A 26168-nucleotide genomic window follows, 5' to 3' on the forward strand; every position below is an offset into this window, starting at 1 on the left:
CATTTTTTTCATTCCGGACACGGCAAAAGATACGCCGGCGACATGCATAGGACACGAGTTCAGATTTTTTGTCAAAAAAAAGAAAAAAGAAAAAAAGGAGATATATACATATATATATATGGTTGTGTGTATTTATAGAAAGACAGATCGAGGGAGAGAGATGGAGAATATGCGAAAGTCGGTTACAAAAGATTGACCGGAGATTACAGGTTTTATGCATCTACTTTAAGCTTCAGATCAAGCAAGTAAGGCTGGGCTAGTTCATAGGATGATCCGATCCAAGCGAAGCCAGACGAAACAAGGAAAATTCCTTGAATCGGCTCTCTTTTTGCACTCCAGCAACTAGAAATTCCCAAAACAAGGCTTCGTTTTTCATCTGCTTCCCTAAAGATACTTTTCCTCTGCTTCCCTAAAGATACCGCTTAAAAAAAGGTAATAAAAAGAGAAGATAAGATTGTGATCTTATCTTTTAGGGTATTTGGGCCAATATTTTTTAAGGTATATGGGCCTATATTTTCAAGGTATTTGGGCCTATATTTTTAAAGAAAATAATGGATCTAAAGTTATGTTTATTAAATATAAATTAAAAATTGAGTAAAAATAAATAATATATATATATATATAATATGTATTATTATTTTATTGTCGTATCCTTGTCGTATGCGTGTCATGTTTTTTTGAAATTTGTCGTATGGCTGTATCCGTGTCGTATCGTACCCGTGTCCCATGTTCGTGTCCGTGCTTCATAAGTCCTAACACTCTAAAACTAAAGGACATTGACATATTTGTTAGTTTAAAAAACACAATTGTAGCATAAAAAAAAAAAAAAATTAGCATAATACATTATTACGTTTTTATTAGGTTTTCTATGTATATGCACAAAGAAATGCAGACAAACACTCCCTTCATTCTTAGCTAATTCACATATGGCACTGTAGGGGTGTAACTTGACAATTTAGACATAAGATATGATCTCGCGACCCATGAGACTATATATGAAATGAATGAATAATATATTAGATTATCATATTCTACTTTTGGCAAATTCTAGCTGAAAATTAAGCTGGACAAATATTTAATATTCAATTTGTTTGGTCATCAGTCCAAACAAAAAACAAAAGAGATCGAGATCGATGGTGGTGTTCAAGAAATTGCAAAAATTATTGCAAATTATTAAATCCATATCAAAAGAGTGCAGAGGGGCAAATCAAGAAAGATGACCCACAAAGATACGATGAGTTCAGTACCTGCAAATTGTCATTCACAACCATATCCAAAGTTAAGGGTCCTTCCCTTTGATGCCTCTCTCTCTCTCTCTCTCTCTCTCTATATATATATATATATATATATATTATCTATATATATTCATATATATGTTTCTCTTCCCTCTCCTTTTTATTTTTTTATTTTTTTCCTTTCCTTTGGCCTTGGACCATTAATTTGATTTAAAAACTCACATACAAACCATACCTGAGAGACCTCATTCAATAAATGACAATTCCAAATTGCCATACCTTAATTTCTTTTGTTTTTGTTTTCCTATGGTCAAAATTGCCAATTTTCATAATGAGACAACTATGTTTTTATCCAAACCTCTAACACTAACACAATCTATATATATATATATATGCAATTCCTTCACTACTTATGAAACAGCATGAAAATTGTCCATACAGACCATTTTCTCCATGGCAACCATTTCTTCTCAGCAAACCCACATTCCCAAGACCAACAATGAAAAAGAAGAAAGAGAAGACTATGAAACAACATACCAAAAGTACAGTGAGGCACTCCAAACCCTTCCCAAAGAGAGAGGCTGGATGTCTGAACATCTAGTCCAGTACCAAGGCTACTGGTTAAGCCCCAAGTCTGCCCTAAAAGGAGTCTTGTTGGTGCAACACCACTTCAAGGCTCGACCTACCGATATCTTCCTGTCTGCAAACATGAAATGTGGCACCACATGGCTTCGAACCCTGATGTTCGCCACCATGAACCGGTCCCGTTATGACTTCTCCTCCCAGGCCCACCCTTTGCTTAACACTGGCCCTCATGGCTGTTTCCCCTTCTTAGATGCCTCTATATATCAAAACTATCCCATAAATACCAACCTTGATGCTCTTCCTTCGCCTCGGCTCTTTGCTACTCACATTCCATACACTTTGTTACCTCAAAGTGTGACATCTTCTGGCTGCAAGTTTGTTTACATATGGCGTGATCCGAAAGATGTGCTTACTTCTCTTTGTCACTTCTCGGAAAGAATAAAACACAAAGAAGTGACATCCCTTTCACTAAAAGAAGCATTTGAGATGTTCTGTGAGGGGGTCTCACACTATGGACCCTTTTGGGATCATGTGTTGGAGTATTGGAAAGCAAGCCTTGAATCGCCTGAAAAGTTTCTGTTCCTTAGGTATGAGGATTTGAAGAAAGAACCCTCCATTTATCTTAAGAAGTTGGCTGAATTCATGGGGCAACCTTTCTCATTGGAGGAGGAAAGATATGGGGTGGTGCAAGAAATAGTTAAGCTATGTAGTTTCGAGAATTTGAGCAATTTGGAGGTGAATAAGACTGGTGTGCAATGGTTCAGCAATGAACTTGTGGTTGATAACTGCAAGTTCTTCAGGAAAGGTAAGGTTGGTGATTGGCAGAATCATCTAACAGATGAAATGAAAGAGCGACTAGATCAAATCACAAAGCAAAAGTTCAATGGTTCTGGATTGAACTTTGGTGTCTCCCCAAAATAGTAAACGTTGATCGCTTGTGGCAAGCCTTCCCTAGCTAGTACCTAATAATATGATCTTGTCAAAGTTCAATGGTCCCGGATTGAACTTTGCTGTATCCCCAAAATAGTAAGTGCTGATTGCTTGTGGCAAGGCTTGCCTATGAGCGCATTCTGGACTAAGTGAAATTACTTCTGGTGTGGGATGGGTTTTAGACTTGAGATGATGTTGCAGTATGTTTTCTTTCCTTTCTTGTTTGTTTCTGATGTGGCGTATGGTCACCTGTATTTCAGTTTCTATTGTTTTGTTGATATGGCTCCCATGCCATTGTCAATTTGATGAGCTTTGCTATTGTTGCCTTATTTGTGCACATCTCTCCTTTCATTTAATTTAGTTTTAGAATAGCCCTTGTATAAGTAGATCTTGTTGAAACTTGTACCCAATGGCTCAAAATAACATATTTGGGACATACAAGATCTAGTTAAGTCTACAAATGAACTGTGAAGCCTTATAACAAAGATACTTAAGTTCAGTTCTCTCTCTTGAAGGCAGCCTCAAAAGGATCTTTTCCTTTAGTAAAATTGTCAAATGACATCAGAACATGTCATCTACTTGGAGGGAATTAATGTCATCCAATGGAAACAAAAAAACTTTCCCTCCTCTTAGACTATCGCTTTTCAATATGTAAACTATAAAGGTACCATTCTACTCATAACTATTGGAAGTCTCACATTTTTGTATCCTATGGACTTTCCCCCACGTAGGTGCAAAATTTCGCTCAACCAATAATGATTAAGAAAAATAGAACAACTCACTCAACAAATAATAAAAATAAACAAGAACAATATAAAGAGAAGTGTAGAATTGCTTCCTTCCTTTATTGGAGGTCTAAGCCTCTATTTATATTCAAAAGATTGTAGAATTATGGTAGGACTCGCGTTACTTGTCCTCCAATTCTTTCTATATAAACATTCTTTACTAATAGAATTCTTTCCATTGTCTAATTTTTCATGCATAGAACTTGCCTTGTACAGAACTTCATGTCTCAGAATTTTCCTTCTATGGTAAATCCTTCAACTGGTAGGACTTGTGCATTCTTGAATAACTGGGCTGAACATATTTTGATCCGGTTGGGCTTGAATAACGGGCCGGATGTTAAATATTAAAAAGTTGGACTGATGACCTCTTGATTCGGCCTTGATGGAGGTTGGAAGACAAATAACAGTGGTCTTAGGCTAAAAATATACTCAATTTGGGCTTGAGCATGACGGGCCTTTGGAAGATAGATTTACATCTATGATGACGTGGAATATTCTTATTGGAGGGGATTTTTTCCCTCCACACTTTGCCCCCAATTCCCTTTAGTTTGACGTGGCAGTCATAACTAGAGGAAATTGAAAAATTGAGACAGTATGCCTTGAAGGCAGTGACTTATATTTGTCTTCTTGGAAAATACGAAAACCCAAAATCAAGGCTTCTGAGGAGGTTGTAGTTGAGGTGCCCCCATGCTCAGAGGTGGCGTCTTATGTTAAGCCTTCTTCTGTTCAAGCTATTGGCGCTTTCATTTTTTCAAATTGACGACAATCACTCTTGGCGATTAGCTTGGGTGACTAGCCTTAATGAATAATGACGGTGATCATTTTTAATGATTATCCTGGAGATCAACATAGTGTTTTTCTTGAACAATTAGCTTCAACTTTCCTGATTAGCATTCCGAGGTAATTTATACCCTCGACACTGCTCTGTGCTTCAGAGGATTTGATATGAAAACTTTAACTGTCGATTTCTTTAAGTTCGAGGTAATTTTCATGTCATTTTGTTCTGCGGCACTTTTGTGCCTTAAAGAAACTTTGAGGTACTCGGACTCTTGAGGTCTAAAGGCGAATGTTTATTTCTCGGCCATGAGCCTGAAAAGAACAGTATTGTACCGGATGCTTGAGGTTCAAGGCGTGTAGTTCCTCGGCCATGAGTCAGAGAGGAGCTGTAATGTACCAGACTCTGGAGGTCCGAGGCATATAGTTCCTCAGCCATAAGCCTCAGAGAAACTGTAATGTACTGGACTCTCGAGGTCCGAGGTACTAAGTTCCTCGGCCATGAGCCTGGGAGGAACTGTAATGTATCGGACTCTCGAGGTCCGAGGTAGTAAGTTCCTCGGCCATGAGCCTGAGAGGAACTGTAATGTATCGGACTCTCGAGGTCCGAGGTAATAAGTTCCTCGGCCATGAGCCTGAGAGGAACTGTAATGTACTGGACTCTCGAGGTTTGAGGTACTAAGTTCCTCAGCCATGAGCCTGAGAGGAACTGTAATGTATCGGACTCTCGAGGTCCGAGGTAGTAAGTTCCTCGGCCATGAGCTTGATAGGAACTGTAATGTACTGGACTTTTGAGGTCCGAGGTAATAAGTTCCTCGACTATGAGCCTGAGAGGAACTGTAATGTATCGGACTCTCGAGGTCCGAGGTAATAAGTTCCTCGGCTATGAGCTGAGAGGAACTGTAATGTATCGGACTCTCGAGGTCCGAGGTACTAAGTTCCTCGGCTATGAGCTGAGAGGAACTGTAATGTATCGGACTCTCGAGGTCCGAGGTACTAAGTTCCTCGGCAATGAGCCTGAGAGGAACTGTAATGTATTGGACTTTGGAGGTCCGAGGTAATAAGTTCCTCGGCTATGAGCTGAGAAGAACTGTAATGTACTGGACTCTCTAGGCCCGAGGTATTAAGTTCCTCAGCTATGAGCCTGATAGGAACTGTAATGTATTGGACTCTAGAGATCCGAGGCGGTAAGTTTCTCGGCCATGAGCCTGATAAGAACTGTAATGTACTGGACTCTTGAGGTCCGAGGTAATAAGTTCCTCGGCTATGAGCCTGAGAGAAAATGTAATGTACTGGACTCTGGAGGTCCGAGGTAATAAGTTCATCGGCTATGAGCAGAGAAGTACTGTAATGTATCGGACTCTTGAGGTCCAAGGTAATAAATTCCTCGGCTATGAGCTGAGAGGAACTATAATGTATCGGACTCTCGAGATCCGAGGTAATAAGTTTCTCAACTATGAGCCGAGAGGAACTATAATGTATCGGACTCTTGAGGTCCGAGGTACTAAGTTCCTCGGCAATGAGCCTGAGAGGAACTGCAATGTATCGGACTCTGGAGATCCGAGGCTGTAAGTTCTTCGGCCATGAGCCTGAGAGGATCTGTATTTAGGCCAGATAGTCTGGGCTTAAAAAAGAAAGAATATATTTTCTTTTCTTAATATCTCTTTAGGGCTGCTTATATTGCCCCCATTATGGAAGGTATTGCCCCTATGAAGAAAAGAAAAATATGTCTCGTTTGATGGTGGCGATGTAGATAATTTTCATATAATTATACGCACTGGCACTCTTTGTGTTTTGGAGGAGTTTACATGAAAATTTAACCTTCGACATATTTGAGTTCGAGATAATTTTCATGTCATTTTATTCATCGGCACTATTTTGTAATTTTTATGAAATTTGATTCCTCGTTGCAGCTCATTATGCGTTAAAGGAATTCTGAAGTCCTCGGACTCTTGAGGTCCGAAAGATAAATTTTATTTCTCTTTGCAGCTCTGTGTGCCTTAGAGGAAGTTTGAAATCCTTAGCCTCTTGAGGTCCGAATATGAATTTTATTCCTCGGCAGCTCTGTGTGGCTTAGAGTAAATGTGCTGAACCGGACAGTTAGGGTCCAAAGCCAATTGTTCCTCGGTGCTGAGCCTGAGAGGAAACGTGTTGAACCAGACACTTAGGGTCCAAAGCGAATAGTTCATCGGCGCTGAGCTTGAGAGGAATTATTGATTTGTACCGGACACTTAGGGTACGAAGCACATAATTCCTCGGCTATGAGCCTGAGAGGAATGGTTGATTTGTATCGGACACTTAGGGTCTGAAGCACGTAATTCCCCGGCTATGAGCCTGAGAGGAATTGTTGATTTGTACCGAACACTTAGGGTCCGAAGCACGTAATTCCTCGGCTATGAGCCTGAAAGGAATTGTTGATTTGTACCGAACACTTAGGGTTCGAGGCTTTTGTGGTTTTGGCTGCCCCCACTTTTTGGGGCTCTGTCGCCATATATAGTATAACTGCATAATTGGACTATTTGCCACTTCACTTGGGGATCGATCTTTATTGCAATGCGAATAAATCAAACCCAAACATTAATCAACCTACGAACACGGAGCAAATGCAAAGTTATTCGTAAGCAAAGTTATCAGAAGCATGTAAAATGATTCACGTAGCATCTAACAACTGATTAAAGAAAAGAAAGAATTTTAAGAACTTTTTATGTATCACAATTGAATTTATAATTAAAAATTTTAATTAGTATAAAGTATTTACTCATTCTCGTTTATCAAGTACATTAAAATTATTTAATGCATGTAATATTTTAGGACTTCAGGTAATAGACCAAATAGCATAGCTCGTGCATTCAACAATGCCTTTGGCCACGGATCTTTATGCAAGTATAAATTTTAGAAGTCAATGTAGAGGGTCAAACTTTTCTTGTAGTTGAGTAGTGATGAAGTTATGCATCTCTCTGAAGAGTCTGAACCAACAATATCAAGTGTTGTGGTCCTAAAGCTCTGATCAATTATCAACCTTCAGTGAACAATTAATGGATATAATCTAAAATTCTGATCAAAGTCAATTGTGAGCAAAACAGCTAGTAGATATAACTAAAATTGCAATGCTGAAAATCCTCGATGAGGGAGAGAGGGATGAATCCGTAGAGGATTATAATCGAAGAAAGAAAGACTAAAGAATCTGTTGAGTGTTGACATAGACAGAAGTTCAGGTGGTCTCTTTTTTATATCTTTACTCAATAGAGTATACTGAATAAGCAATTTGAACTGAGTCATAAATCTTTATGTATAATGAGCGTCTACATGAATAACAAAATATGATTGCATCATGTGTAAATATATATATATAGTTAATATGTATTTAATTTTTAACAAAAATTCGTATCATGGAAAGCTTAACTCAGATTGTAAAAATCAGAGTCGGAAAACTTATCTTATTAGAGAGATTTGCATCTGAAAAGGCCTAAGATGCTTGAAATGCCCGGCTGATGAGTCTGCTGAAGTTTGTGGCGTTGAGCAGCAACCCATCTTTAAAAAATTTCTGAAAGCCTTTATTTCGCCGTTAACCTTGAAAAATGAAATGCTGGGAAGAACTTTGCCGACCTAAGAGACCGATTTCTTCAGGTTCTTGGAAGACCAAGTTATCTTGGAAGACAAAGCTTTGAATGCTCCAAAATGAGTCCCCAATTCAAATTGGCAATATAATTTTTTTTTTTTTTTTTTTTCCCAGAACTGGGTTACCATAGAACTAGTTCTCAAATGAGGTTACAAAGTAAGCTTAGTTTTGGACTAATCCGAAACTAGGATAGCTTTGCTCTTGCAGCCAAACAGTGGCTATTAGGCTATATATAGTCTCTACATATATATATATATATATATATATATATATATATATATATATATAAACTTTCAGTCTACAGAGGAGGCGAGCAATGAGAAGCTCGGATGTGATGGACGGCGGGCTATTCCGCTTGTAAGCGACGGCTAGGCAAAGATAAAGATGGCCGATGAGCTCGCGGCAGAGATGGACGGCTGGTGAGATGGAAACCGCCAGCGATACAGATTCGCGAGCTTGGTGAGGACTTACGGCCGGTGATGATGAAGATAGTCAGCGAGCTCGCGGCAGAGATGAATTACTGGTGAGATAGGAACCGACGGCGAGACAGATCCGTGAGCTTGGTGAGAACTTGCAGCCAGTGATGATGGAGATGGCCGGCGAGCTCGCTGCAAAGTTGGACGGCTGGTGAAAAGGATAGTGATGGCTTGCGAGTGTGTCTGGACTTGATGGCAGCCGGCTCGGATGGATTTTGTTCCGGCGAATTTCGACTGAACTCGGCCGGTGAAAATGACGGTGATGGCCAACGACTATGGCTGGGCTTGATGACAGCCGGTGATCGGTGAAGGTGGCTGGTTTCTTTGCTAAGAGAAAGCTGAAGTCTCGGTGATTGGGCAATTACGTTAATGGGCAAAATGGGTTTGCAAAGTTGTTTGTCATTGGCATTGTAGATAAGAAGGCCAAACTACTCGAGTTTAGGCTGAACTTTATCGAAAACCTGTTGATTGAATGATTTTTTGCCGTGGAAGATCTCTTCCATGGTCATGGAGGCGGCGAGGACACGAGTCTCGCCCTCGATCACACCCAGGACGAGCTCTGTGACATGGTTGGAGTGCTTGCCATGGGGTGACATGAACCTAGCATACTTGAGCATGCTCTCATCATCCTCCACTTTGGGGCAGATGGTGAAGACCGCCGGGAGGACGAACGGAAGCTTCTCGACGCTCATGGCTTACAATTCGAACGTGTAGTTCTCCCGAGTTAGGTCAACCTTGACACACTTCTGGCCAGGCCGTAACCACCTCTTCTTAGCAAGCCTGATGTGTGGATCTATGATGAAAGATCCAGGGATGGCAAGGAGCTCAAACGGAGCAGCTGTGCGGTTCATGATGTGGATCTAGATCTAGAGAGAGAAACTAAAATGGGTTAGAGTAGCAGTATGTCTGCAGAGGGATTTTCCATTCCCGTGAGTGCAACATTGTAGCACGAAATAGTAAATCTACAAAAGGATTCTGAGAGTAATTAATCATTCTCCCAAGCTAGTGCTTATATAATAATTATGCATGTTGGATTTGTTGCTCAATATCATATATATATATATATATATATATATATATATATATATATATATATATATATATATAAATTAAGATCAGAACACTTATCTGATTAATTTATGGCTTTTCGGACTCGGATAGACATCTGATTAGCAGGGCAAACATACGTGATGCCTCTTGGGTTTTCCATTTATCAACCTTGCTACGCATTATTGTCTGAAAGCGTATTAAGCGACGTTGTTGATGGAAAGAACCTTGTGGGTCGGCTTGCGTTTTTGGACGTCGGCGCTTGTTATATGGAGACCTTTGGCCATGATAGTAGTTGTTGGAGATGACTTCGGTTCAAATCCTGGACTTGAAGATTTTAATTTCAAGTCACGTTGCTGGATTTGGAGATTTTAATTTGCAGTGTTATAACTTTGGTGGGGATATTTCTATACGATTCCCACAGATGGCGCCAAAGTGTAGGTGCAAAATTTCGCTCAACCAATAATAATTAAGAAAAATAGAAGAACTCACTCAACAAATAATAAAAATAAACAAGAACAATATAAAGAGAAGTGTAGAATTGCTTCCTTCCTTTATTGGAGGTCTAAGTCTCTATTTATATTCAAAAGATTGTAGAATTATGGTAGGACTCGCGTTACTTGTCCTCCAATTCTTTCTATATAAACATTCTTTACTAATAGAGTTCTTTTCATTGTCTAATTTTTCATGCATAGAACTTGCCTTGTACAGAACTTCCTATCTCAGAATTTTCCTTCTATGGTAAATCCTTCAACTGGTAGGACTTGTGCATTCTTGAATAACTGGGCTGAACATACTTTGATCCGGCTGGGCTTGAATAACGGGCCAGATGTTAAATATTAAAAAGTTGGACAGATGACCTCTTGATTCGGCCTTAATGGAGGTTGGAAGACAAATAATAGTGGTCTTGGGCTAAAAATATACTCAATTTGGGCTTGAGCATGACGGGCCTTTAGAAGATAGATTTACATCTATGATGACGTGGAATATTCTTATTGGAGGGGATATTTTCCCTCCACACCCCCTCTTAGACTTTCGCTTTTCAATATGTAGAACATAGGTACCCCAGTCAATAGTTCCAAACTAATAATTTGGGAAAAAGAAGCAACACGAAGCATGTAAGAATCCAGTGAAGTCTTACCTCTTGTTTGTTAATTTGTCAAGATATACGGCAATAGACCTCAATGAAATCCCCGTGATCAACAATCATCACATTCTAAGACATCTAGATGTTTACATAAATTACCTTCTTCTGATGGTGCGGCTTCATAGCAAGCATAGCAGTCACTTGTGCACGAAACAAGCATTCAGTAAGGTCACATATTCAAAGAAAAGCTTGCAATGTTCAGTAATTACTCAATCAAAAACCACTTGAAAAATAATCATAATCTATAAACTCACTAATTTGTAGCACATACTATACCAATTGTAACTATTGTGGGTTTCCTTGGGAGTTTACACATCATAAATCAGCTAAAAAAAGTGTCAAATTTAGTTCAGAGGTTAATAATTTTTTAATCATTTACCAAAATTCTAGATGTGAAAATGACATTTTTTAAGATTGATGGATGTTGAAAATGACCTTGGTTTTCATGATTAAAAAGCTTGTACTAACAGAATGCTCAGTATCCACTTCCCCTCCAAGATTCAAATCAAACATTGAGGGTTCTTCTGGATATCCAGATGTTCATTTACCTTCTCCACATTTGTGGGCACTGAACAGCAGCACAAGTTTAAAGTGATCACACTGAGGACGTCTGTGAAGTCTGTGTACATAATTGTGTGTGTGTGGTGTGTAATTTAAATGAAAAAGAAAAAAAGAAAAGAAATATAAAATAAAGTGGGACCCACATCACTTTTTAAGTGATTTGTGAGACCAAAATTGGTCTCTGCTGCTCTCTCTCTCTCCCGACTGCTCTCGGCTTCTCCTTTTTTTCCTTTTTCTTTTCTTTTCACTTCAACTTCCATTGTTGATTGCTCCTTCATCTTTTGTCGGATTGAGGTGCTGTTTGAGGTGAAACAAAGCTTGTAGCGAGCTCTACGCATCCATACTATCAATTTCCAGATTTGAGTCTTCCTTGGAGCTCGAATTTGGAGGACCTATTCTAGGGATTTCGGCTTGGATTATGAGGTAGGGACATCTTAAGCCATGGAATCTTGCTCTATAATGAATCATGCTCCTCTATGTGTGTCAAAGCATGTTTAATTGTTGTTAATTTAGATTAAAATGATTTAATTGACAACATGCTAGTTATGTAAATGTATATAACATGGTTGAATGAAAAGTATGTCTATGTGATGGTTGTTTACATTTTTTTTTTTTTTTGAGGTTACTAACATGTTATAATGATGCCATGAGAATATGCTTATTTATTATTGTGCTAAGTTCCCATTTGTCATTATATTGAGATCATGACATGAGCCTACATCTCATTGGGTTGCATGAAAAAGGGAAGTGGTTGTCTTGAAATGAAAATAGGGATTTGGGAATGAATGTTTTGAAAAAAAAAATTGGTTTTGACAAACCCGGTTGCTGCGGGGTTACCAACGGGCCGGAGGTTAATGTAGCCTAGGGAGGACTAGGGAGAGTACCCTAGCGTGGTTGAGCTATTCGGGCCCCTCGACGGCGACACGGGGTCACCAAGGGCCTAAGGACGGTAGCCAATCCTCCTCTCATTGCGGCGGGGTTACCAAAGGGGGTTACATTAACTTTGAACGTGATGGTTTTGAGAGTAAAAATGGGGAGTGACTTTAGCATGCATTGCATCTCACTCCATTTGCATTTGTGTGTGATTGAATTCGACTTGTACTTGTAATTATTTTTCCCCTTCAATGCATGTCCCCAATCTCCCATTGGCCTATGCTTTATTTGGATTCACTAGGACACAAGAATTGTGTCTTAAGTGTCACCTGCTGAGCTATATGCTCACCCCTATATCTATGTATATTTTTTTCAGGTCTTGGAAAGGAACTGGTGGATGACAACCCACCTCAAGCTTGAACGACGTTAGAAGTCCACTTTTGTATCTTTGTATATTCCCCATTATTTTGTAAAACACTAGAAGTGCAAAGATGTATAATTATTTTGTGGAACTTTGTCATGTAATATAACTAAAGTATTTATGATGTTTTGGATGGGGATTTGATAGTATGCAACTTGTTGATGAATGGATGGATAATCCTAGTTTGAAGCATTGTCTAGATTAGTTGGTTGTATCATTATCTTTTGTTGCCGTGAATTCAGAATTTGAGCCATGACAGGTTAAAAATGCAATTAAACAGGTTGTGATAGGCCTATTTTCAGGGGAGGTCATGCCGAATTTTTTTTTGTTTAAAAAGTATTAGTTTTGAGTAGTTACAAATTTGGTATCAGAGCAAAGGTTCGAAAACCTTTAGGATGACGGGTAGAGGCCTACTTAGAGTCACATGGAATATTGTTTGTGTTGCTTACTTGACTACTTGCTACGTGATATTTTACTTAAATGAGCATGCTTAACTGCCTATGTGCTTACTACTTACTTGTTTATGTTAAAATGTTTCTTGCATAGTCTTGCATGCTAAGTGTTACGGTATCAATTCTTGTTGAGTCGTCCACAGTCTTAGTGTCATGTTTCTGAATCGTTTTCTCATTTTATAGCACGATGTCACGGCGTGAGGAACCTAGAGAAGTTGGCCTTAGGCCAACAAGGGGTGATGTTGGTGAGAGCTCCAGCTCCAATCCGGAGGAGCTAAATGATGAGAACATGCTTCTTAGGGACTTGATTCCCCCGAGAGCTGTCCCCACAAAAAGGGATAATGTTGAAACACCCGTATACGTAGAAGTGGGTGAAGGTTCTGTGGCACTGGAGTTTAATCGTTTGTTGCAAAATGTCGTGAGGGCAACGATTGTTGCTCAGTCGCAGTCGGCACCACAACCTACAGTTCAAGTTGAGGAGACGCCAGCTCAGAAGCGTCTCAAGATCATAAAAGGGTTTTCTCAGTTGATGCCGGTAGTGTTTGAGGACAGTACGGATCCAATGGTAGCAGATGACTACTTGGATCAAGTTGAAACCCAACTAACCTCAATGGATGTGACAGAGGATCACTTGAAGATCATCCTAGCAACTTACAAGTTTGCTATGGATGCCAAGGTTTGGTGGAAGTCGATCACCAACCAGTACAAGATTGAAGAGATGAGTTGGGACAGGTTCAAGGAGCTGTTTTATAAGAAGTATTTTCCGCTTTCCAAAAGATGGGTGTTACAAGACCAGTTTCATAATCTTATTCAAGGAAACATGTCAGTGGCGGAGTATGAGAACAAGTTCACCTCACTCTCCCGTTTTGCTCCAGAAGTGGTGAGAGATGAAGCTAATAAGACTCGGAAGTTTGTTTCCGGTCTTAATGATCGGATGAGGCCATTGATCATGGCACAATTCATTAAGGTTTATTCTGAAGCAGTGGAAAGGGCTTTGATGTTGGAGGCTGATAATAAAGAGAAAGATGCAAGAAGAGAACAATGGAAGCAAAAGAGGGGTGCAGGGCTATCTTCAGAGGGATCTTCTTGGAAGAAGAACAAGGGTGGTTCATCTCAGTTTCAGGGACAACAGTCTACAAGATCTGCTCCTACCACTCCTATGCCAGCTGGATCTGACAGGAGTGCAGTTGTTTGTTATCAGTGTCAGCAGCCTGGGCATTACAAGTCCTGTTGTCCGATGAGATCGTCTTCAGTTTCGTCAGCTCCGAAGGCTTGTTATGGGTGTGGCCAATAGGGTCACTTGATTCGTGATTGTCCAGGCCAGGGAACAGGCACAGGTAGTGGCAGGGGGTCACGACAGAGGCCGTCTCAGTCGGCTACAGTTCAGTCAGGTTTCAAACCGCCACCACCACAGCCTGCCATGTCTTCACAGGGTTCACGGTCAGTTAGGAGGGATACTCCTACTATGTCAGTGCAGCAGTCAGGTGTTCAGGTTGGCAGTCCTCAGGCACATGTACCACAGGGACGTGTTTTTACACTGGCACAGACCGATGCATCTTCTGGACCGTCAGTTCTTCGAGGTATATTTCCAGTGTTTGGTTGTTGGGCCCGTGTTTTGTTTGACTCTGGTGCATCTCATTCTTTCATTTCATCATCATTTGCATTTGCATCGGGGTTGGAAGTTAGTTTCTTGGAACGGGCGTTGAGTGTTGATACGCCAGTTGGGGTTTCAGTGTCTTTGAGCCGAATTGTGCGGGAGTGTCCCATTGTGATAGTTGGGCGGACTTTCGTGTTTGACCTTATCCTCCTAGAGATGACTAGCTTTGATGTCATTCTCGGGATGAATTGGTTGACTTCATTTCATGCCACGATCGACTGTTACAGAGGAAGGGTTACAGTTTGCACTTCCGAGGGAGACTGTTTCTTTTTCGTGGGAGATCGGAGTGATTCCCACATTTCATCGTTTTATGGAATTCGTGGACGGAGTCATGGTGATTACTTTTTGGCTACCCTTATAGCCGAAGAGGATGATATTATGGAAGAATATTATCCTGCAGTTGTTCGTGATTTTCTGGATGTGTTTCCGGAGGATTTGACAGAGTTGCCTCCACACCGAGGAGTGGAGTTCTCTATTGATTTGATGCCAGGTACCGCACCGATTTCTATGGCACCATATTGAATGGCCCCAGTTGAATTGGAAGAATTGAAGAGGCAGCTTGATGATTTGAGGATGAAAGGTTTCATCCGACCGAGTGTGTCACCGTGGGGCGCACCGGTCTTATTTGCTAAGAAGAAAGATGGATCTTTGAGGTTGTGCATTGATTACCGAAAGTTGAATCATGCCACCATCAAGAACAAGTATCCTTTGCCAAGGATAGATGATTTATTTGATCAGTTGAGGGGAGCCAGTTGTTTCTCGAAGATTGACTTGAGGTCTGGCTATTATCAGTTGCAGGTTAGGGATGAGGATATCCCGAAGACAGCATTCCGTACACGGTATGGACACTATGAGTTCCTTGTTATGCCTTTTGGCTTAACTAATACACCAGCGGCATTCATGGACTTGATGAACCGTGTCTTTCACGATTACTTGGACCAGTTTGTGGTAGTTTTCGTGGATGACATTCTTGTGTACTCACGGACTCGGGAAGATCACGAGGTCCATTTGAGTATTGTTTTACAGATTTTGCGGGAGCACCGATTGTATGCCAAATACGAGAAATGTGAGTTTTGGCTACAGGAGGTGAAGTTTTTGGGGCATGTTGTTTCAGAAGGTGAAGTATCAGTTGATCCATCAAAGGTTGAAGCAGTTTTGACTTGGGAGCGACCCAAGAATGTGTTTGAGATCCGCAGTTTTCTTGGTTTAGCGGGTTACTATCGGAGATTTGTGAAGGATTTCTCCCGTTTGGCAGCTCCTATGACCTGTTTGACCCGGAAAGGGGTCAAGTTTGTCTGGAATGAGGCCTGTGATTCATCTTTTCAGGAGTTGAAGACGAGATTGACTACAGCGCCAGTGTTGGTGATACCTGAGCATGGCTTGGGTTATGTGATCTATTGTGATGCTTCACGTGACGGGTTGGGCAGTGTGTTGATGCAGGATAGTAGAGTAGTGGCTTATGGGTCTCGACAGTTAAAGACTCACAAGTACAACTACCCTACTCATGACCTGGAGTTAGCGGCAGTTGTATTTGCCTTGAAGTGTTGGAGATATTACTTGTATGGTGAGAGATTCGAGGTATTTTCAGATCACAAAAGTCTCAAGTACTTTTTTTCCCAAAAGGACTTGAACAACAGATAGAGACGATGGGTTGAGTACTTGGAAGATTACAACTTTGATTTGCAGTATCATCCGGGCAAGGCAAATGTTATAGCTGATGCCTTAAGCCGAAAATCTCATGGAACTTTGGCCAGTTTAGCTATTCGGAAGTGGAAGATGCTTGAAGATCTGGCAGATATGGGATTACAGTGTTTTGATGATGATGGTTACAGTGAGTCGGCATTCTTATTTAGTCTTGTGGCTCAGCCTACTCTTGTTGTACGAGTGATTGAGTCACAGAGATAGGACCCGGACTTAAATGCCATCCACGCTTTGATCTCTAGTGGTGAGACAGTGAAAGATTGGGCCTTGCATGCAGATGGGGGTCTACGGTTCAGGGGTTTGTTGGTGGTTCCCACAGTATGTCGTGAGGATGTCCTACGGGAGTTTCACACTTCCCGTTTTGCAGTTCATCCAGGTGGTACTAAAATGTATCACAATTTGAGACGTCAGTATTGGTGGAGCGGGATGAAGAATGATGTTGCACAGTTTATGGCTAGATGCCTTACCTGTCAGCAGGTGAAGGCCGAGCATCAGAGGCCAGCAGGTTTGTTGCAACCATTACCTGTAGCGCAATGGAAATGGGAGCATATCGCTATGGATTTTGTGACAGGTTTTCCAAGGTCACGAAGAGGCAATGAGTCCGTATGGGTCATCATTGACAGATTGACCAAGATGGCTCACTTTTTGCCTATTAAGGCAACAGACGATGCAGAGAAGCTTGGTGTATTTTATGAAAGAGATTGTAAGGTTACATGGAGTCCCTATAACCATTGTGTCAGATAGGGATGCTAAGTTCACTTCGAAGTTCTGGGAAGGACTTCAAGCAGCGTTTGGTTCAACGTTGCATCTTAGTACGGCATTCCACCCACAGACAGACGGTCAGTCAGAGCGTGCTATCCAGATTTTGGAGGATATGTTTCGGGCATGTGTACTTGATTTGGGAGGTAGTTGGGAGGATCACCTTCCACTTATTGAGTTTGCCTACAACAACAATTATCAGGGGAGCATCCAGATGGCTCCATTTGAGGCGTTGTATGGTAGACCTTGTAGGTCTCCTGTTTGTTGGACTGAGGTAGGCGAGACAGCCACCTTAGGACCCGACATTGTACTCGAGACTACTAAGAAGATTAAGTTGATAAGACAGAGGTTACTTACAGCTCAGAGCCGACAGAAGAGCTATGCGGATAAGCGGAGACGACCGTTATCCTTTGAGGTGGGAGACCACGTTTTTCTACGGGTTTCTCCACGGAAGGGGTGGAAGAGTGGCAAGTTATCGCCACGATTTATTGGACCATTCGAGATTTTGGATCGGGTAGGAGAGGTTGCCTACAGACTTGCTTTACCACCACAGATGGACAGAGTTCACAATGTCTTTCATGTATCGATGTTACGAAAGTACGAGCCGGATCCATCTCATATTTTGAGTTGGGTTGATGTGGATATTGATGCGGATGTTTCCTACGAGGAAGGACCAGTTCAGATCCTTGACACTCAGCAAAAAGTGTTGAGGAATAAGACAATACCAATAGTGAAAGTCCTTTGGAGACACCACGGAATCGAGGAGGCTACTTGGGAGCTTGAATAGGAGGTTCGGTCCAAGTACCCAGCGTTGTTTTCTTCCTCAGGTATGTCTTAATTTCGAGGACGAAATTTTTTTAAAAGTTGGGGAGAATGTGAAGTCTGTGTACATAATTGTGTGTGTGTGGTGTGTGATTTAAATGCAAAAGAAAAAGAGAAAAGAAATATAAAATAAAGTGGGACCCACATCACTTTTTAAGTGATTTGTGAGACCAAAATTGGTCTCTGCTGCTCTCTCTCTCTCCCGACTGCTCTCGGCTTCTCCTTTTTTTCTTTTTTCTTTTTTCTTTTCTTTTCACTTCAACTTCCATTGTTGATTGCTCCTTCATCTTTTGTCAGATTGAGGTGTCGTTTGAGGCGAAACAAAGCTTGTAGCGAGCTCTACGTATCCATACTATCAATTTCCAGATTTGAGTCTTCCTTGGAGCTCAAATTTGGAGGACCTATTCTAGGGATTTCGGCTTGGATTGTGAGGTAGGGACATCTTAAGCCATGGAATCTTGCTCTATAATGAATCATGCTCCTCTATGTGTGTTATAGCATGTTTAATTGTTGTTGATTTTGATTAAAATGATTTAATTGACAACATGCTAGTTATGTAAATGTGTATAACATGGTTGAATGAAAAGTATGTCTATGTGATGGTTGTTTACATTTTTTTTTTTTTTTTTTTGAGGTTACTAACATGCTATAATGATGCCATGAGAACATGCTTATTTATTATTGTGCTAAGTTCCCATTTGTCATTATATTGAGATCATGACATGAGCCTACATCTCATTGGGTTGCATGAAAAAGGGAAGTGGTTGTCTTGAAATGAAAATGGGGATTTGGGAATGAATGTTTTGAAAAAAAAAATTGGTTTTGACAAACCCGGTCGCTGCGGGGTTACCAACGGGCCGGAGGTTAATGTAGCCTAGGGAGGACTAGGGAGAGTACCCTAGCGTGGTTGAGCTATTCGGGCCCCTCGACGGCGCCACGGGGTCACCAAGGGCCTAGGGACGGTAGCCAATCCTCCTCTCATCGCAGCGGGGTTACCAAAGGGGGTTACATTAACTTTGAACGTGATGGTTTTGAGAGTGAAAACGGGGAGTGACTTTAGCATGCATTGCATCTCACTTCATTTGCATTTGTGTGTGATTGAATTCGACTTGTACTTGTAATTATTTTTCCCCTTCAATGCATGTCCCCAATCTCCCATTGGCCTATGCTTTATTTGGATTCACTAGGATACAAGAATTGTGTCTTAAGTGTCACCTGCTGAGCTATATGCTCACCCCTATATCTATGTATATTTTTTTCAGGTTTTGGAAAGGAACTGGTGGATGACAACCCACCTCAAGCTTGAACGGCGTTAGAAGTCCACTTTTGTATCTTTGTATATTCCCCATTATTTTGTAAAACACTAGAAGTGCAAAGATGTATAATTATTTTGTGGAACTTTGTCATGTAATATAACTAAAGTATTGATGATGTTTTGGATGGGGATTTGATAGTATGCAACTTGTTGATAAATGGATGGATAATCCTAGTTTGAAGCATTGTCTAGATTAGTTGGTTGTATCATTATCTTTTGTTGCCGTGAATTCGGAATTTGAGCCATGACAGGTTAAAAATGCAATTAAACAGGTTGTGATAGGCCTATTTTTAGGGGTAGTCATGCCGAATTTTTTTTGTTTAAAAAGTATTAGTTTTGAGTCGTTACAACGTCGTTGTCTTCAGCCGGTAAACTTCAATGACTTGATTTTTCAGGGCTCTGTACCATGCAAAAAATATTCTTTACATATTTTGTCTCTCTGGCTCTCTGCTTTCTCTCTCTAGAGTCGGCATTGGATTGACACGGAGGCTTTGATCACAGAACCCCGTGCAATTCGCCAAGAAACTTGCGTGGATGTGTGGCAGACGCCCTCCGCCGGAGTCTCTCCTCGCCGGATCTCCTAGGGTTTAGGACTAAATTTTTTCAATTGGTATAGGGGGTTATTCACCTACTTTTGTCAATAAAGAGTAGTTAGTAAAGGAGCACGTACCCTACGCCGGAGTCTCTCCTCGCCGGATAGGACTAAAGTTTTTCAATTGGTATAGGGTTATTCACCTAGTTTTGTCAATAAAGACGTACTACCGAGCACTAAAATTTATTTTCAGAATTTCAGAAATTTGCTTTACTTACTCTACCAAAATATACTATTTCATCCATTTGATAATATGAATTTGGGTCCAAAAAAAAAAAAAAAATTATGAATCATTCCAAATTAAAATTAGCTGTCACAAATATTATATGGGCAATATCAAAAAAATAATATCACGTTTCAAACATGCCATTGTAATAAGTTGTGGATGAAATTTTGCTTGCATTAGTAGTTGTTTGATCTAATTTATGTGTAGTACAAGTCTTGAAATGGTGCAGTACTTATCTGCATAAAAAAAATTGTGTAGGTGCCTCATTTGCAAATTATTTAAATGATCATGTCATAGTCGGTTACAATTCAATACACAAATAAAAAATAAAATTAAATAAACATATTTATTTGCATATTAAATTATAATTGACGGAGAACATATAATCTTACATCAAATAAAATTTTCTAAAATGAATTGTGGTTGAGACTCCAACTCTGCAACTCTATTGCCTGAATGTGTTTGATTCAACTCTTATTGCCCCCATTTCAATTTTAGGAAGCAACTATAGTGGAGTTTTGTTTGTTTTCATTCTGGGCCTTGGGCTGTTAAAATGATGTATCTTTCCTGTTTGGGTCTTTGGGCTCTCTTGTCCCCCATCTTGTTTGGGTATGTTTGGGCCAAAGACCATCTCTGTACAGTTCTTTTCATTTATTTATTAGCTTCAACTTTCGGGAAAAAAAATTTAGGAAGCAACTTGTAAATATGACTAATACTTCTCCATCTGACGTATTTGACATTTTATTTATTTATGCATTGAAAAATTCTTTTCAAATACGCTTTGATGAATGTATAAGAATATTGATATATACGGATTGAATACTTTCAAACATAATATTAAAGCATTTAAAATTATCATTCTAAATGACAGGTTGCAACTATATACATTAAAAATAAATAAATAATAGTAGATAATAAGCATTATCTTGTCAGACAGGCAGGCAGAATTGGACTTCACAGGCCCATATTGGTGGGGTCAGCAGAGTTGCAGCTCACCGCTTCTTGTCCCGGACGAGCCTGATTGTCTTGAAATATATTATATATATATATATATGTTCAGGGTCACAATTTTATTTCATAGGGTCACAATGCATTTGTTAAAAAGAAAAAAAAAATCAATAAATATGATAAATATAATTTTTTTAAATCAAAAGGCAGAAAAAAAAAATCAATAAATATGATAAATATAATTTTTTTAAATCAAAAGGCAAATAAGAAAAAAAAAATAGTTGTAAAATAATATGCTAAATAAATACTATAAAAAAATATATAGTTACAAATATAAGAATCAAAATTTGATTAATAATATTTTAATTAAATACAATCACAAACATCATCAATAAAAAGAAATAAGTGAAAAAATAGAAAAATACATAATTATACATAAGTGGAAAAATAAATTTTTTGAAAAAGATAATAAAAATTAGAAAAGGAAAAATATATTGTATACTTGAAGAAGGGGAATATATGCAACTTTTTTTCTTTTCAAAAGGAAATTAAAGAATTTAAAAGTTTTTTTTTTTTGGGAGGGGGGCTATTTAAAATTACCATATAAGTATATGTATATAACAAAAATATGTACCTATGTATAATAGGTTGAAGGAGAAGACCATTAAAATCCAATCCGTTTCTGGTTCAGATCTCTCTTTATATTCCTTTTTTGATCAACTACACGCTTTCAAGCGATGTCCCGTATCGACACTCCTGTGAAGTAGATTTGACTATCGCATCACTCTTCACAGATCTCACAAGCACTACACGAGCCCACGCGCTCCTCCTTCACCGACGGTAGTCAATCTTCCAAAGCGGTGACAGACTCACCATCGTTTCAGTTCCTGATTAGAGAGAGGTTGTTTATGTTCTTTCCGACATGTTATTGATTATTAGCTTAGTTCCGGCCTTTTACCGGCTTTGATCCGGATCTTTTTCATTTCTCGAATGGATCACCCAGATGTCTCCCCCATTTCTCAGCTTTTTACCGACCCATTTCCCAGTGTTGTTCCGGCCTTCGGATGCTTTTTGCTTCACCACCGTTTTGAAGATTTTATCTCCAAACTCAAATTGGCTTCAAAAAACTCATATTGACTTTGCGAGAGAATATGTAGAATATAATATTATACATATATATTATATTCGTTTTCCTTTTTTCCTCTTCATTTGTTCTTTTTGTTTCCCTTCTTTTCCTCCTTGATTTATTCCTTATGTCTGCAACTTTATTTCATATATATTGTGTATCAATATAATTTAAATATATAAAAAAAATACAAACAATAAGAGAAATATAACCTTAATGACTCTTGTTTCATGGATGTAGGGCTTAGTGCCGAACCATGTATATACTGTGTTCGTAATCTTTTATTTCTCTATTTCATCATCTTATTTTATATCTTATATTTCCGTATCATATATTTAATAGAAAGATGGAGAACACAACATATACATAGCTCGACACTAAGGCCTACATCCATGGATAAGGTCTACATTTCTCTTATTGTTTGTAATACTTAATGTGTTTACATTGTATTGATACATAATATATAGAGAATAAAGTTGTAGACAAAAAGAATAAATCAAGAATGAAGAAAAGAAAAAAAAGAATAAATCAAGGAATAAATTACAAAGAAAAGAAAGAAAAACAAATATAATATATATGTATAATATATAATATATATATTTCAATAGATTGTTTGGTATCATCGTTTTCTTTTTTCATTTTAGGGAGGTTTCACATGTTTTATTTTATTGCTGACCAACTAAATCGATGACTTCAAGGATTAACTTTTAGAATTCGAAACCTTCTTTAGATATTATTGTCCTCCTCCTTGCATTTTTTTCTCCAAACTTTTTATCAAACGTCAATGATGGCAATCTATCTTCTTTATTTTATTTAATAATCGGTATCTTGTATTATTTTTAGTCCCTCTTACCTACTACTATTATAACTAATTTTCCCGTTTAATCATTAGCTATATGCAATATATATATATATATATATATATATATGCTATGTAGGTGGGCTAGTTTAATAATTAGCTAGGTAGCTTAAAAAACACAATTGTCGAATATATATATTAAAATAAAAAGGAGGAGTTTTAGCATAATAAATTATTCCATTTTTGTCGAGCCTCAGAGATTCTAACAAAATCCTCGAATTTATTCAACTCAAAATATATCAAAATACACCAAGAATCATAAAAATTACCTTCTATTATACAAAAATTAATTTCCTCAAATATACAAAACTCTCCAAATAAATAAAAATAAAACTCGCAACGCCAACTCTTCATCCTAAGCCCGCCTCTAGCAATTCCCGTTTATTTTTGGTATCTAAAACTGGAAGGTGGTGAGACAAAAAGTCCCAGTAAGAAAAACCATAACAAGAATTTCATGGAGGTTTAATAAAACAGTTTCATAACATAAACATATACATTTAATACATATGCATTTAATTAAAAATATTAAAGCAAAACCTCCCTATGCCATTCAAGGAACAGAGAACCCTACACTAAAAAAGTATTTTCTCATTGGATCATCAAGTCTCCAAGCTTCCGCTGTGCCCTCTGCAACTCTCGACTCACTCGCTGTCTGCTCAAACTCTCTCTGTCATCACTCTATTTTTCTCTCTCTCAACTCTCTGTCACGGCTCTCTTTCTATTCCCTAATTTTTTCACTTAGGCTATGTTTGGTAGGGTGGGTTTGAAGGGGAAGGATAATATTAGTTATGAAGGGAAGGGAATGGAAGGATAATTTTAATTTGGTATAGTGTTTGGTTGATTATGGAAGGAAAAGAAAGGGAAGAAAAATAATTATGTTTGGGGAAAGAAATGGGAGGATAAGAAAGAGAATTATTTTAATAAATTTACTATTACGCCCTTTTATAATTTAAAATATATATATATATATATAGCTCAACGCCGACCTTCTCTCTCTCTGCAACTACAAACTGACCCCCCTTCTCTCTCTCTCTCTAACTACAAACCGACATATTGGGCTTCCTTTGGTCGATCGCTTATTTGGGCTTCCTATGGTCGATTGCTTTTTACAAGATCTCTCTGTTCTCGTTCTCAACGCCGCCGAACTTTTTTTTCTCTCTCCTCTCTCTCTCCAACTACAAACTACTACAATAATCAAAACTTCAAAACCTATATCGCCATCATTTCAGATTCTTCAAAAAATCAAAACTCAATTTCAGATTGTTCAAAAAATCAAAGCCCATATCGATCAACACCCATATCAGATTGTTCAAAAAATCAAAACCCATATCAATTTCCATCGCCTGCTGTTCCAATTCGGGTTCGCCATCAAGCTTCGCCGTTCAAGCTTGCCCCCCTCTCTCTCTGCAACTGCTACATCAACTAAGGGTAAAATTGGCATCTGAAATCACACACCAAGCCTCTCATTTCCTTTCCCTTCATTTCCTTTCATTTTTGGGAGGTTAAAAAATTCACTGTTCAAGGCACAAATTAACCCTCCAAACCTTCTCTTTCCTTCCAATAATTTTTGTCAAACATAAATTTTTATTCCCCTTTTATCAATTTTCCTTTCATTTCTACTCTACCAAACTGACCCTTAGTGCACGAAACACTTAAAAGACCAATACTTCAATAAATAGGTAATTTCCGCCTACCCAAACCATACAACTCTCCCAACAAATAATAAATAAGCGGATCCCGCCACCCATGCCTTCTTTTCATTTCCCACACCACAAAATAAGGCCACGTGATTAAAAATCAAAGGCCAAAAGTACTTTGGCCACAAGACACCTAGTAAGTCCCGCGTCAAAGCATAACATTTCCACCTTTTTCTTTCCTCAGTTTTTCACCAACTGCTCCCTTCTTCTTTATCTCTTCAGCCGTCCATCTGCTCCGTCAGACTGCAACAAATAAATACATATAATATATATATATAAATATAGCAATAGCAAACCCACGTGAAGGAACCAGAACAAAAAGATAATTTGGTCAAAAAATCTTCAGTGGGTCCCGCAAAAATCACAAATTCAATCTTCCGTTCTCTCTCTTCCATTCGGCACCTCCCCCTTCCAACAGATTACACATATCTATATAGATATAATACTTATATAAATAGATATTATAGTATAACATAATTAAATCAAAATTCAAAACTCATTAATTTTAATAAATAATTAATTAATTTAGACAGTCTAAAAATCATAAAATAATTAAATTAAAATTCTAAAAATTCGGTTCATCATAATTTTTATTGGGTTTTCTTTGTATATACACTCCTTCCATTATTAGTTAAAGAAATATAGACAAACACTCCATTCATTCTTAACTAATTCACATATGGTACTGTAGGGTACACTTTGGGCTAACCCAACCTTAACCCGGCTTTGGGTTAGGTCGGACTGGCCCGAGGTAACTTGAATTCGAACTTCAATTCATAAAACTCAATTTAAATATTTGTCTAGCTTCTTTTTTTTTTTCTTTTTTTTTTGCAATGGGTTAGGCCCTCTCTCTCCACACTATATATATATGATATACACGTAACCCATGAAAAGGCTCTCTCTCTCTCTCTACACTATATATATATATATATATATATATATATACACGTAACCCATGAAAAGGCAGTGACCAATAATAAACTGAATCCTACAACTGATAGAGATTATATTATGAGAATGTTTTATATTATAATGCCAGACGAGCATAATCAAACAATTCAGACATAAGATTCGATCTCGCGACCCATGAGGCTATATATGAAATGAATGAATATTATATTAGATTATCATATTCTACTTTTGGCAAATTCTAGCTGAAAATATAGCTGGACAAAATTTTGTATTCAATTGGTTTGGTCATCAGTCCAAACAAAAAACAGAAGAGATCGAGATCGATAGTGGTGTTCAAGTAATTGCAAATTATTAAATCCATGTCAAAAGAATGCAGAGGGGCAAATCAAGAAAGATGACCCACAAAGATATGATGAGGGGCAAATCAAGAAAGATGACCCACAAAGATATGATGTCGTGCCCCTCTCTCTCTTATTTAATTAACTTTCTTAAAATTATTTTTACAAATTTACTTAATTTTTTATTACCATTCGATACTATTAAAATGAAATAATAAAATTAGACATTTAACAAAAAAAATAAACAATATACTTTCCTAAAAATAAAAATTAACAGTTTCGTTACTCCCCAATAGGCTATTGATTCCTGA

At 38.5% G+C, this 26168-nt stretch overlaps 1 protein-coding gene and 1 long non-coding RNA gene across 2 annotated transcripts; both read left to right on the forward strand.

The window, feature by feature from the left end:
* Window positions 1–1688: 1688 nt before the first annotated feature.
* Window positions 1689–2741, forward strand: LOC132281855 (flavonol sulfotransferase-like). Its single transcript, XM_059783519.1, has one exon. It carries the CDS (start codon window positions 1689–1691, stop codon window positions 2739–2741), a length of 1053 nt encoding a protein of 350 aa, XP_059639502.1.
* Window positions 2742–17834: 15093 nt separating this feature from the next.
* Window positions 17835–19300, forward strand: LOC132284329 (uncharacterized). Its single transcript, XR_009472250.1, has 2 exons — window positions 17835–18276; window positions 19107–19300. It is a non-coding gene; the product is annotated as an uncharacterized LOC132284329 (long non-coding RNA).
* The last annotated feature ends 6868 nt before the right edge of the window (window positions 19301–26168 follow it).

The sequence above is a fragment of the Cornus florida genome, unplaced genomic scaffold (assembly GCF_030987335.1).
Source record: "Cornus florida cultivar Cherokee Brave unplaced genomic scaffold, ASM3098733v1 CherokeeBrave_3.0.0_Hap2_Chr11, whole genome shotgun sequence".
Taxonomy (NCBI): domain Eukaryota; kingdom Viridiplantae; phylum Streptophyta; class Magnoliopsida; order Cornales; family Cornaceae; genus Cornus; species Cornus florida.